Genomic DNA, 14438 nt, shown 5'->3' with positions numbered 1-14438 from the left:
GTGGTGTTGTTGTTTTTTTTTATTATTCTATTGGACTCTCAATGATAATTATGATGTTATTGAACGAACATAACTTCAACATAAATACAATTGATTATTGAAGTTGAAATATTGAAAAGTATGAAAGGTACTTGTCTGAATCTTAATTTGTTTTAAAGAGGTTCTAGTTTTTAACCATACAGGGTAAGATGAAAAAACTGCAACCAACTTCAGACTGCTGTCATTTCAAAACCACTCATCCGACAGCTGTTAAAATTATTCCAGTGATAGCTCATTATATTGTTCACAAGCGTACAAAAGAATTTTATTGAGAATTTTCCAGAAAAAAAGTTATTCGTGATGGAATTCAAGCGTGATAGTGTGATTTCTTTATATTTGGCTGGAAAACCACAAGTGGTTATCATAAGGGCACTCCAGCATTTAAATGTGAATAAATCTTTTGTGTCTCGTACCATCGTTCGTTACCGTGATACTGGTAGTGTAGCCCAACGTCAAGGAAGTGGACGAAAGAAGACAGTAACACCAGCAGATTTAATCCGTTGGACTATTGTGTCTGGAGTATTTTGGAAAGCAAGGTTGGCAAGAAAAAATACCAAAGTGTCGATCACCTCAAGCAAGCACTTCGCCGGGAATGGGTCAAAATTTCACAGAGCAACATTCAGGCAGCGTGTGCCGGTTTCATTGACCGTTTGAAGGCCATAATTCGTGTCAAATTCGTGACCAATTCGAACAAATCTAAACTTATTCTAAAATTTGATGCTATTTCTTACATTTTTCTTTTTTTTCACTCAATAAAATTTAAAAAAATGTAAAAATTTTGGCGTATATGTATTTATATACACACACAATATATGTCAAGTGACAAGAATGCAAGACAATTTATAGGTCACGTATCCGAGAAAATTCACAACAATTTCATTTATAAATAAAACCGATTTCTTAATGTATAAAGGAGTGTGTTATGACAATGTCTTAAAGATAAATGCAAATGAAATGTTATGTCGAAACAGTGAAACGATTATGAAGGCGAAAGTGCAAAGTTCATATCAGATCGAGTCTTGGTTTTCTTAGCAAAAACTAGAAAAATATAATTTATTTTGCTGTTGGTGCTTATTGAAGGCGTATTAAAGTGATTTAATAGAAAAGGTTTCTGGCAATGAAAAAAAATTGAAAATAAAACAAAAACTATTTGAAACGTAATTTACAAGAGTAATTAAGAGAATAGCTATTAATAATGAATGCTTTTTTATTACTCTAATAAATTTCGCCTTAATTGAACATTTAAATTAAAACAAAAAAAAAAAAAAATGCCACTACATTTCTTTCAAGAAACAGAAAAAAAGAAAATAAAAAAAACGAATTTTTAATGAAGGCCTTTTACATTTTTTTGTGATTAGCCACATATGGTGATTTTTTTTCATTTAAAAACTTCTACAACCAAAAAAGTGTGATAATTTTCAATTCAAAAACAACCAAACAACATTTAAACAAATAATTTCCAAATCCATCTAATTGTACTTGATGTTGTTTTTCATTGATAATAATTTTGAAATACATTTCCATAAAAATACGTTGGGTGTTGTTGTTTTAGGTTTTTTTGAACACAAAACAAATTTTGTTTTTTTTTTTTGTAAATAATTTTAAATTTAATCCTAACCTCGCCGCTCAATAAATCCAAATCAGCAGATGCGGCATGTGATGCCGTTTTAATAATGTTGTAGGTCTTGGCAAATGGAGCCTTAATTAGCTGATTATATTTTGATGTGGGGGGATTAACATACACATATATAAAGAATGATTCCGAAAAAAAGTGAAATAAAAAATTAATTTTCATAAGAAACAATCAATTTCATTTTTTGTTTTGTAATATTTTTCCATTTGATAAAAATTTTTAATATTAATAAAAGAAATTAATTAGAAATTTTGTAAAGCGGCTTAAATAAAAGATTTTAGATATTTATATATATAGTAAGAATAAATAGTAGACATTGAAAATATTTAGAAAATAAAATATTGAATTTTTTCATAAAGAGAATTGTAGACCTATAGATCTTTAAAGCTTCTTAGTTTCTCTTACGAAATAGAGCGGTCTTCAAAACAAAAATACCAACTTACCTCCCATGATTCGCGGGTAAGATCGCTCATTTCTTCACCCTCCTGACTGCCGGTACGTGTTCCGGACTTTGTGGTGCCACTTTGTGTCCATTCGGTGTCGTCTTGTATTAATTCAAAGCCACGGGCTTTAATTTGTTCCTCATCCAATTCACCATAAAGATGTGAAACCCAGGTATTTATGAAACGGTATAGTTCGTCAACACTGCGAATGAAATGGCGAATGGAAAAATACGTCAATTATATTGAACAATTTATGTAATTTACTAAAGTAATCAACTAAATTAACGCCAGATGTTCTACTCAGTCTTAGTCTATTTTGTAGTGACGAAAGGGGTTCTAAAACAAAAACTATGTATGTACATTTTGCACGACTACCAAAAAGACAAACGCGAAGTGTAGGTTCAAATGTTAAGAGATTGCTTCTCAATCAACTATCAGAAATATCTGAGTATTATTTATACTGATGCAGTTACGAAAGTCATTATCAATGCACCCAATCCACCCCAAGCATTATAAACTAAACCGGGCAGATGTAGGTTAGATACGTCCAAGAAGATGGAGCAGTCTAAATGTAAAGCTAGGTTATAGGTTACGAATACGAAACTAAGTTTTTGTAAGCGTGTTATTAGCGGCATGCCGGTTTTTAGACAGTATGAACTTCAGCATTTAGAGTTCTCAATACTCGGTACTAACCAACCCACCAACCTATTTTGTCCTAGTCCTCTTATAAGGTTATATAGTCCTCATATACAGGGTGAGATAAAAAACTGCAACAATTTCAAACGCCGTATTTTTACATTTTTTTTAAATTCTTTGAATGAAAGCAAGAAATGTCAGAAAAAGCTTCAAATTTGAGAATAAGTTCAGATTTGTTCGAATTGGTCACCTTTGGCACGAATTATGGCCTTCAAACGGTCAATGAAACCGTCACACGCTGCCGGAATGTTGCTCCGCGGTATTTTGGCCAATTCCCGTCGAAGCGATTGCTTGAGGCGATCGGCGCTTTGGCATTTTTTAGTGCCAACATTGCCTTCCAAAATACTTTAGACACAATAGTCCAACGGATTGGTGTCCGGAGATTTTGGTGGCCATTTTGCGCTGAAAATGAAGCGAGGAACCTCATTTTGTAACCATTCTTGGTTGGCGCGTGCTGAGTGCGATGGTGCTGATTCCTGTTGGGATGTCCAAGGTCTGCGGACAAAATGTTTGAGCGACCATCGGCTGTTATGACGGCCCAAAACATCACTATGGCCGGCGCTTGAGTTCTGGTGGCCAACCGAAGTTGCACATTTCAGCTGACCTCTTTGGCAAGTAAACACGATCATTTTGTTTGTTTACAAACTGCTGAACAACGAATGTTTTCTCATCGGAGAAAACCAAATTCGGCAGTTCACCACGTTCGACCAAGCGAAGCAACTCTTTAGCTCTTCTGAGTCTATTTTCTTTCCGTTGCGGTTCTTGCACTTTTTAGAATTGCAATGGCTTTACCAAGAGCTCATTTTTCAATATTTGCCGAATGGAATATTTTGATATGTTCAGATCAAGAGTCATTTTTCGGCGGGGGTTTCGATCAAGTCGCTTTTTTCTCTTCGAACCATTTCTGCTGATGTTGCTGTTTTCTTTCCACTTCCTTGATGTCGGGCTACACTACCAGTATCACGGTAACGAACGATGGTACGAGACACAAAGGATTTATTCACATTTAAATGCTGGAGTTGTCTAACGATAGCCACTTGTGGTTTTCCAGCCAAATATAAAGAAATCACACAATCACGCTTGAATTCCATCATTAATAACTTTCTTTCTGGAAAATGCTCACCAAAATGCTTTTGAACGCTTGTAAAATGCTTTTGAACGTTTTTTTATCTCACCCTGTATATTCCAACGGAAATAATTGCAGCGCGGTAGATAGTCCCTATCTGACGGTACTCATTTTTAGGGTACCCCCTCATTTTCCTGAAGATTTGGCGATTTTTTTTTTTTTTTGATTGGCATTGTGATTTTTGGCCTATGGTCTCTTGGTCTATGTTTTGGTATAACGATACAGTTCGATTATAGGCATTTAAAATATTGCACTGACTTTAAAAACTTTTAACGAAATGGAACCAACAAATTTTATCAGGTTGTGTACTTTTGGGTGGTTTGTTGAAAACCACAGCTACTAATGTCCTAATATCTACAGTCCTTATCTAATTCCTTTCAGTTGAGTAAATATAACGTATTAGAGAATTCCCATAATAGATTATAGTAATTTACCAATAGTAACTACAAAAGTTGAAATTATGCTTAGTATATAATAGCTACTTACCGATTTTTAGGTACACTAAACCAATATTCTGGTCGTAATTTATTTTTGCCATACGACATTACCGATGTTGGCAATGGTATGGCTTTACCTATCGGTTTGCCCATGCGCAAGCGCAAATACAATGGTGGGTCTGGGCAAGCACGAGCTGGTCTTGGTATAAGTTCTATTAATAAAAGAGAGAGAGAGACAGAGAAAAAATATATAGATTAATTTCGTATTTTATATCAGTAAATCAAGTAGGTATTTAAGTATGTGAACATGCTGTAAAATATTGTAATATTATATATATGTACAATGGAATTCAAATGGAAATTATGTTCTTAAATAAATGTATACACATATCTTCTATTTTTAAGGGATACTACTGGGGGGAGGTCGTAAAATATATTTATTTATATGAACACATACGTATTTATTTATATATTTACACAGGATTATTAAATCTAATTTTATATATATATTTTTAATTCTGTATTATTATTATTGCTACTATAGTTTACATCAATTTATATTTTATGCTTCAAGTTGGTGAATAACATAGATAGTTATAATAGTAAATAATGACATACCAACTATATCGAAAATTGGAAAATTTGGTGCCCGTACTATATGTGGAATGAAGATGTGTTCAAGGCGATAAAGTGGTAAAATAATCGTGTTGTGATTGGAATTTCAATTTTAAGATACGCAATACAAGACAAAATAATGCTATTAATTATGAATGTATATAAAGATAAGATTTTGCTATGGTTACGATATTTTAGAAATCGGAGATGATATTTGTCAAACTAATAAAAACAAAACGTTGCTGTGAAAAAGATCTGCCAATAGAACTTGAGTCGAACCTGGAGAATTTCTAGTGTATAATTCGCATATGCTAATTTGCAATAAGTTCGAAATTTATACTACTTTCCAGAGAACGGCCCTTGTAAGCCATCATCCACATCAAATATGCCTGATGAGCCGCTTAACCAACGGCGAAACGCGTCGCATAGTGGTGAGTGTGTGATAGTGTCTATCTGGCTTTCCTTTTCACTGCAAATTTCAGATCATTAAGCTCGTCTCGAAAGAGAAAACAAACACTTAAATCATAAAACATATGATCTTCGTCTTAATAAGGCAAAACTCAATTGTAAATTGTTGTTTATTTCTAATTTGAATTCGAATTTTACAAACATATTCTCTGTCTTATTGTGTTCACTTTGAATCCTCAAATAAGTAATGTTATTGAAATCGAAATTCGCCTAAAAGTATACTCTTGTGTAGAAAAACATTTTAAGATAACAAGTGTTTTCTATTTGAACTAATCAAAGATACCTATTAAGAGCATGGACACATTGAAATGAATCCTATCTGATAGAAATATTATTGATGGCCTTATACGCTATGGTTCAAAGCTATTTAACAAAAGACCTAGGCTAAGAAAAGGAAACGTATTGACCCCTCCTAATACCCACTCTATATCTCGTTTTCTAGTACTGGTTGAGATGAAAAAACTGCAACCAACCGTCATTAAAAAAAATTAAAATTATTCCATTGACAGCTCATTATATTGTTTACAAGCGTACAAAAGCATTTTGGTGAGAATTTTACAGAGAAAAAGTTATTCGTCATGGAATTCAAGCGTGTAAGTGTGATTTCTTTATACTTGGCCGAAAAATAGCTCGTGAGCTGAATATACGCAATATTCCATTCGACAAATATTGAAAAATGAGCTCGGAGTAAAACCATTGAAATTCCAAAAAGTGCAAGAACTTAGACCGCAACAGAAAGAAAATAGACTCAAAAGAGCTAAAGAGTTGCTTCGCTTCGCCGAAAGTGGTGAACTGACGAATTTGGTTTTCTCCGATGAGAAAACGTTCATTGTCTAGCAGTTTGTAACGACCTCATGCCAAAGAGGTCAGCTGAAAATGTGCACCGCCAAATGTGTGGGCCGCCATAACAGCCGATGGTAGCTCTCCGCTCGTATTAATGGAAGGTGGCAAAAGAGTAAATGCCGAATATTATCGCGAAACTACAGGACTCAACACCATCGCACTCAACACGCGCCACACAAAAATGGTTACATTTCCAGGGCACAATGGCCACCAAAATCTCCGGATAACAATCTGTTGGACTATTGTATCTGCAGTATTTTGGAAAGCAAGGTTGATACTAAAAAATATCAAGGTGTCAATCACCTCAAGCAAGCGCTTCGCCGGGAATGGGCCAAAATACCGCAGAGCAACATTCGGGAAGCGTGTGACGGTTTCATTGGCCATGTGAAGGCCATAATTCGTGCCAAAGGTGACCAAGTCGAACAAATGGATGACTTATTGTAAAATTTGATGCTATTTCCGACATTATTTGCTTTCATTCAATAAAATTAAAAAAAAGTAAACATTATGGCGTTTGACTTTGTTGCAGTTTTTTATCTCACCCCGTATATCTTAACGCTCTTGATAATAATTTCCCTCCTGATAATAATTGTTCAGTTGCTTTGCACATTGTACTGGATATTTAATAGATTACTGCCCTTATTCATGGAAACCCAAACAATAAATCTTGCACGGCAAAATGGTTACAACGAAAACGTTTTCGAATCAAAGCAAGTGTTCGACAAATTCAAATAGAAAAAAATCTACAATATAACCATTGTCTACTTGTTTGAAAATGTATAAAAATGATTTGTACTAATATGCAATTTAAAACTGAACTACTTCAATCTATTAGAAAAGTAAATAAATATTCAAAACACAAATAATAATAATTCAATACTTACTGTCAACACTGACAAAAAGACCTGGTTTGTCATCTACTGAAACCATAGAACGATAATCCAATTTAGGCTGTGGTTTGGTATCCTTTAATTTTGTAGTAGATGAAGTGCCCTCCGAAGATAGTGGACGTATGAAGGTGCCAATTGAGGAACGTCTAAATTAAATATAACATATAATTAGTATTAATGGTTGGAAACACAATACCATACAAGTTTGAACATCTCTACAGAACATAGAGGAAGTAAGGGTACACCAAAAATGTACGTATATATGTTTCTCATACAATTTATATAAGTGATGTATTGAAGCATGATGGTGATACGAGATAAATATTTATATGATATGCAAGATGTTTTAGAATTGAAAGTCTGATTTATCTCTTTTAAATTTCAATGTTACACCGCAAATGAGAATGAGAAAAGAAGTTAATGGCTTCAATGACAATGCAGTACAGAAAATGAAAATGACATTAAGAAGAAATGATACCTAGTTTCATATATAGATTAGAAAAATGGCAAAAACAGTGCTCTTCTAGCTTTAAGGAAGTAATAATTGGTGGATATATTTAAAAAGATTTACAATAGTTTGTAACAAAAACTGTAAAGTATTTGGTTTTATTTTTTCAGAAACCATTTTTTTTTTCAACAAAGGCATACATACAAGTTTTAAAAAGAAGGGTAACACAACTAGGAAGTGATGAACAGTTAAACGTTATCAGACCCTAAAATTAACACATTATGATTTCTTACCCAGTCGAATAATGACCCTCAGAATGAGTAGAATGTGGTGTCAGTGGTGGCACCGGAGAGCCACTCGAATCTTCGGACGGTGTTTTGGAAAATAAATTGCCACCCAACTCTGAGACCAAAGTAATGGGCGAACTAATGTTTGAATTGTTGTATTTGTATGAATTGTGTTTGTTGTTCGAATGTGTTACGGTGACAATTGTCAAACCAAAAAATAAATTCAAACCATATAAGTTGTGTGGGAAGGGGCAGTATAACAAAACACGATGCAATGGTGGTGTGTGGGGGAGGTTGTGTGTTTTGTGTTGTTGAAAATAAATTTGTGTAAATTTGTTTAGTAAATAAAAAAGAATGCGGGATGTAAAGTGGTGTTTGGTTTAAAAGGCCGAATCCAAAAGATGAGAGCATTTTTTTAAGAATAAAATAAAAGGATTATTTTGAAAAAAAAAATAAAAATGAAATATTTTTTTATTATTTGTTTGTGGATAGCGGGCGAAGGATACTAGGTCTTCTTTTACATACCTTGAGAATACTTTTGAGAATACACTTTGATTTGAGTCTCCAGTGTTGGGAGCCGACTCAGTGTCTTGTGATTTGCCCACACTGCCACCAGAAGTTGGAGCAGCACCATCACCAGTAAGACCTTCAACCCATGTCAAGGGATAAGACAAACGTTTCAACATCTAAGGAAAAAAAGAAAATCAAATATCTCCAAACGTTGATGGTGTTTCGTCATACATACCTTATTTTTCTTTTCGGCTGCATTCTTATCTGCTTGATTTTGAGCCTGGGCCGCCGTCGCCGCCGCTTGATTCTCATTGTTATCATCCACACTGAAGCTAACGCTCGATGTCTTTTTGCGGGCCCCAGCTACTGCACCGGCATCTAAGCCACTTGTACGTGGTGGCGATTCACCAAGTGGCGTAATCGATGATATTGGCTTTGGTGGTACCCAGTCAGAACTTAATACAATATCGGCATCACTATATACTGTTTTCTTTGGTATGGGTTGAACATTTGGTATGGGATCACGTATATCGATGCCAGAGTCATAGCACGATTGCTTCGACAGCTGTTCCAATTGTTCCAAATCGGCGGGATTTACTACGCCACCGGCTAAATTGGCCATGATACCGCTGATCGATGATGTGGCCGAGTGTGGTTCCTGACCACGAGCGCCACTGTCAGCCGTCGTATTCGATTCATTGTCACCCTCATCTTCCGACGATCTTCGGGAATTAGATAAACATAATCTATAGTTGTGGTGACATGGCATTGGATTCGGATATATAGTAGTATGTATATAAAGTAACAAAATGATGGGTGTATGATGTTTTATTCAAGCGGCCCGATAATACCGCAACAAAAACCGGAATTTTAGGCATCAGGATGGCATTTATACATACATATGTAGATGGGTGTGCGTGTGTGTTTTGTATATATTTATATACAGGGTGCACGAAATTATTTGACAACAACAAATTGTGTAAATTGTAATTACAGTGCAGAATAAAAATGTCGATGGCGGTGTGATGCAAATAAAATAAAAAGACAAACAAAATATATAATAAAATGTACTGTCAATTCATGATCGAATACTTAATACTGATAAATATGAATAATAAATATATGAGAATCTATGGTATTGCTTATAGTTTTTATACCCTCCACCATACATAGTATGGAAGGTATATTAAGTTCGTCATTCCGTTTGTAACTCATCGAAATAAAGTTCTTTGTGAGTACTTTAGTTCTTTGTGAGTACTTTATCCCCTAGAAGGGAATTGTCTATATATGTTCACGATATCGTATAGCCCCCATATAAAGGTACCACCCAATATTCGGTATTTTGACGATTTTAGCCACATTTTTCAATGGAATTGTCTGAAAATCCATACAAGGAGTACTTTGTGAGTACTTTATCCCCAAAAGTACAAAATCCTTGTGAGTACATTACCTCTCTGGAAGAGAATTGTATATATAGGTCCACGATATCATATATCCTCTATATAATAGTTCTTCCCGAAATTCTGTATTTTGATGATTTTTGCATCGTTATTCACCGGAATTCTTTCAAATTTCGTATACAATTTTTTATAAATTTTTCAAGTTTCTTCCAAATGGTTGAGGGTATAAAAAGTTCGGTCCGGCCGAACTTAGATTTTTTTACTTGTTATTGTTAGAAATTTGTGAATCAGTTTCTCTCAATATTATTGTATATATTATTTATAATATTTTTTTTTAAATTTACCCACCTAACAATTTTTTCCGAAAACTTTGATTTTAGATTTTTTTCCGAGATTTCTAATTATTTTTTTTTTTAGAAATTAGCCGTTTTCTCTAAGCTTCTTCGAGAAATTGTATCGATTTTCTGAACTGTTTTTATAAATCTCTGCGCATTTTCTCTTTCCGGACTTGCAAGGAATATATTTTTTATAAATTTCTTAAAAAACTTTCTGAATTCTAAAAACACGTCCTTACAACTTTTGTACCAAAATCGGAAGGAATTTGGAATCAGAATTCAAAATTTCAGCAGATTTGGACCGAATGCGGAAAGAAGCCGGACTAAAATGTAGATGGGAACATTTTAATCTATCTTCTTGTCAATAGGTCAAGCTTGTCTCCCTAAATTAATAGCACATAAAAATGGTTAATAATTCAATGATAAGAATTCTTCAATAAACATGTATCTGTATGGGGAATAAGATGCTTGGTTCATGCATTTTTACAGTAGGAGCCAATGGCCAGTTCTTCCTCAGTCATAAAAAAATAAGTATGCAATGATCCCAATCTTGTGCACAGCTTTATCTTTTGTTTATCCCTGGAAACCAGGATGAATGTTATAAAATACATCACAAAACGTTCGTGTATTCCAAAATCTATATTTACCCCAATACAAATATACTTGAAATCTAAAAAATTTAAATAATAATAATATATTTAGTGGAGTAACTCGTTATAATTTAAGCATAGCATCCCATCGCTCTAGTTTTACTTAGTTTTTTTCCTTTTGTGTGTATCGATGTTTAAAGTGCCTACATCATTTGATTAAAAAAATTAATGATTTACGTCAAACCACCCCATGAGTTATAAATTATGTTCATCAATATTTGAATGCAATGCAGAGAAGTTATAAATTATTAAGCTAATTCTGGAGTCATAAAAATGTGCTATACTCATAATTAAATTGAATGACGAAATGAAACAGATGAAAACTTAGTATAAATAAATATACAAAAAAACGTAAACCAAACCAATATTTCCTTTTATATGTTGAGCGGTACATCGATGTACACATACCTATCTTTACTGGGTATTGCCCAGTGATGATCCAATAGACTTTTACGCCTCTCTTCTAAGGTGCTACGAGAATCGCTTACGTTGAGATTTTTTTTGGCTTCATCATCCTCGGTCTCGTTGGTACCAGTGCTGGCACCATCACCATCAGTCTTCGAACTTTCTTTGGCTTCCGTAGATTTTTCATCATGCTTCTGCAAATAAAACAAATCATTTTTAAATTGACCAAAATTACTGTTGACAACATCTACTACCTCCGAACAAATGGATTCTTGGTCATCAGTTTTAACTTTTTCTTGTTGCTGTTCCTCTTTGTCTTTTTCATTATCATCCTCCGACGATTTCTTGCCGTCTACGGCATCTGCACCTTCTTCTCCACCTTCTTTGGCCTTTTGGGCATCTAATACTGATTTGGGATAATAAATTTCAGGTTTTTCTGTTGCATCGGAGTCAACTGTGACTCCACCCGATACCCGCATATGAGCAATATCATGAAATATGGCAGCATTTACGCACAATTCCATTGGTGCTATAACACCGTAACTTTCTGGACCATGCTCGATGACCAATGGATCGGAGACATTGGGATCGAACATAACAGCATTTGGTGTTACCAATAGAACTCCGCCCACAACACCCTGGCCATCGGTGATGTGACGTACATTGATTTTAAGGAAACGTTGTGTAATGACCGGATCATTACCGCCATCTGCACGACCTGCTGGATCGACGCGTTCAATATGGCCCGGCTTTGGTGAACCAGGACGTAAACTATCCAAAATATCTGTAGCATCAGAAAAAAAGAATATGTATTTTGATTATAGAAATCTCATTATGACGTATATATCTTTTTAAATTATTTATTTTTTTGCTTTTATCTTTTAATTATAAAAAGCCTTTCTTTTTTCGTTAAAGTTTAAAAATATATGATATTTTTTGGGTTTTGTTTAGTTATTATGCAGATAAGATAAGAATTAATATTTGAAGGTTTTTGTTTGAGTGTTTTTGAAAACAAAACAAACACTTAAATTAAAACTTTATTTTGGACAGAAATGACAAAATACAAGTATTTTCAATTACCCTCAACTCCCAATCGAAACAATTCAATTATAGCGTTCTTTAATTGTTATATGTATACATTTATGTTTGTGGGTCTGAAAACAAGACACTACAATATTTATCTAACTTCAAAAGGCGTTTAGGTTCCTTGCAGATTAATAATCAAAGTTTACAAAAGTATAGTTTTTTTTTCGGAGTTTCGTACTTTTCGTGGTAATGCGCTCCAAAGTTTCGAAACTAACTCGGAAAGATTTTTGAGACAAATCAAGGCAATTTTGATATTAATCGATGTTAATCGTCTTTTCTTTTTAAAATATGTTGTTACGCATTTCGTGCTGGAATATATCCATACGTGAAACTCAGCTGAAGGACAGTCCCTCATAAAGACTTAGTTCTTAAAAAGCACTAAAATCTGATGATAAACTACAGCTTTAACACAAACCTACCACAAACATGTCATTATTGTCTTGATTGTCTGCCCAAGGCAGTCTAGCATTGATTTCATAATTGATTATAGTAACTCTTGAACAATGTATTTCCTAAGACAGACCTACTATCCGGAACAGCAAAGATTGACTCAATCAAGGACTATTACTTTGGTAAATTCCGAAAACAAACTACAGCAAAGTATTTTCTTACTTATAGGATGTTTAGTATAGTTGTCGATTATCTTTTGTTGTTGCAAAATGGTCAGGCTTATCCCTTTATTGTTGTTTTTATAAAAACAACGTTTGTTTATTAGTGGAGAACGATGGTAATGTTTACCAGGGGGTAAGGCAGGGAATACCTAGGTTTCGGAAAGAGCCACCAATCCTCATCAGTTCCCTTGTTTTTTGTCTGGGATATTCTCCCCAGAAGTTATTTTAAAATAACTCCTATGACAAAAAAATTTTTTACCCAAGTGACGAGATCGTAAGCTCAATAGAAGAGGAACCAAAGAATTAAATAAAACTAAAATTCTTTTGGAAAGTCTTCTAAATCTTACAACCGCACTTATAAACATTTTCATCTTTCTCCACTTGTTATGCTTTCGTTCAACCTGAACGAAGTAGCATAACCATGTAAGTTGGTTTTGTCTGTTACAACAAAAACCCCTTCGTCGACCGTGCCATGTCTATAAATAGAACAGTGTGGCTTGTTTGTTCGGGATACCGTAGTATTTTGTTGTTGCAAAATGGTCAGGCTTATCCCTTTATTGTTGTTTTTATAAAAACAACGTTTGTTTATTAGTGGAGAACGAGTGGAAACAAGGGAACTGATGAGGATTGGTGGCTCTTTCCGAAACCTAGGTATTCCATGCCTTACCCCCTGGTAAACATTACCATCGTTCTCCACTAAAAAACAAACGTTGTTTTTATAAAAACAACAATAAAGGGATAAGCCTGACCATTTTGCAACAACAAAATACTACGGTATCCCGAACAAACAAGCCACACTGTTCTGTTGTCGATTATCTCTCAGGCAAATTCTGCACATTACGACTCCGTCGGATTTTAGGCATTTTCCATATTTCCCTACCATTTGATTGTAGCTTAGAGTTTTTGTGGTAGTTACTTAATTAAATTTGGGTCATTCCAATAGTGGCGAAGAAGTCCTGGAGAACATAAGCTTAAACCTATTGTGCCGTTTAAAACACTTCCTTTTAAAATACCGACCAATTTCCGGTATTTTCCGGTTAGGTTAAAGGAAACGCGGTTGTATAAACAACCAGTCCACTCGGAGACCTTTTGGTCCATTGTGTTCATCCTAATTAAGAAGATATGAGAATAGAATAGAGAGAAGAAAAGGAAATGAATAGCGAATAGTGAAGAAGTGAAAATCTGAATAAAGAGTAGAGAAGTTAATAGGTTTGCATCCACGGTTAGTCCTCTGGCTTACTGAAGAATGACTGTTGGCTCGATGTCGGAGAGGGAGGACAAGGCTGGCAGAATTTGCTTACCCAGTAGCCTCTGTCTCACTCTTTTAAGAGTTAGGCAGTGGCAGAGTAAGTGCTCAACCGTCTCAGTTTCTTCCTCGTCCTGACAAAGCCTGCAGTACTCAGTGTCGTCACTGACTCAGATCCGCGTCTAGCCAATTCATCCGTTGATTCGTTGCCAGATATGTTGCAGTGGTCAGGGACTCAACAGAGTTTGACAAACGATTTAACCTTTTCCA

At 34.6% G+C, this 14438-nt stretch overlaps 1 protein-coding gene across 18 annotated transcripts in view; it reads right to left on the bottom strand.

Moving 5' to 3' along the window:
• The window catches only part of LOC101889366 (TLD domain-containing protein 2), a 254778-nt gene that overhangs the window by 47713 nt on the left and 192627 nt on the right, over positions 1 to 14438 (bottom strand). For 4 of the 18 annotated variants that reach the window (XM_059122689.1, XM_059122690.1, XM_059122694.1 and 1 more), the window contains 6 exons: positions 11229 to 12009; positions 8671 to 9157; positions 8451 to 8611; positions 7185 to 7336; positions 4424 to 4586; positions 2116 to 2317 (listed from right to left, as the gene is read on the bottom strand). In XM_059122689.1, the coding sequence (XP_058978672.1) occupies positions 2116 to 2317; positions 4424 to 4586; positions 7185 to 7336; positions 8451 to 8611; positions 8671 to 9157; positions 11229 to 12009 (1946 nt within the window). Of the gene's footprint in view, positions 1 to 1657; positions 1748 to 2115; positions 2318 to 4423; positions 4587 to 7184; positions 7337 to 7931; positions 8064 to 8450; positions 8612 to 8670; positions 9182 to 11228; positions 12010 to 14438 lie in introns of all 18 variants that reach the window. The other 14 variants (XM_059122683.1, XM_059122692.1, XM_059122695.1 and 11 more) reach the window with 8 other exon arrangements.

The sequence above is a fragment of the Musca domestica genome, unplaced genomic scaffold (genome assembly GCF_030504385.1).
Source record: "Musca domestica strain aabys unplaced genomic scaffold, Musca_domestica.polishedcontigs.V.1.1 21, whole genome shotgun sequence".
NCBI lineage: Eukaryota > Metazoa > Arthropoda > Insecta > Diptera > Muscidae > Musca > Musca domestica.
This window is presented reverse-complemented; position numbering and strand designations above follow the sequence as displayed.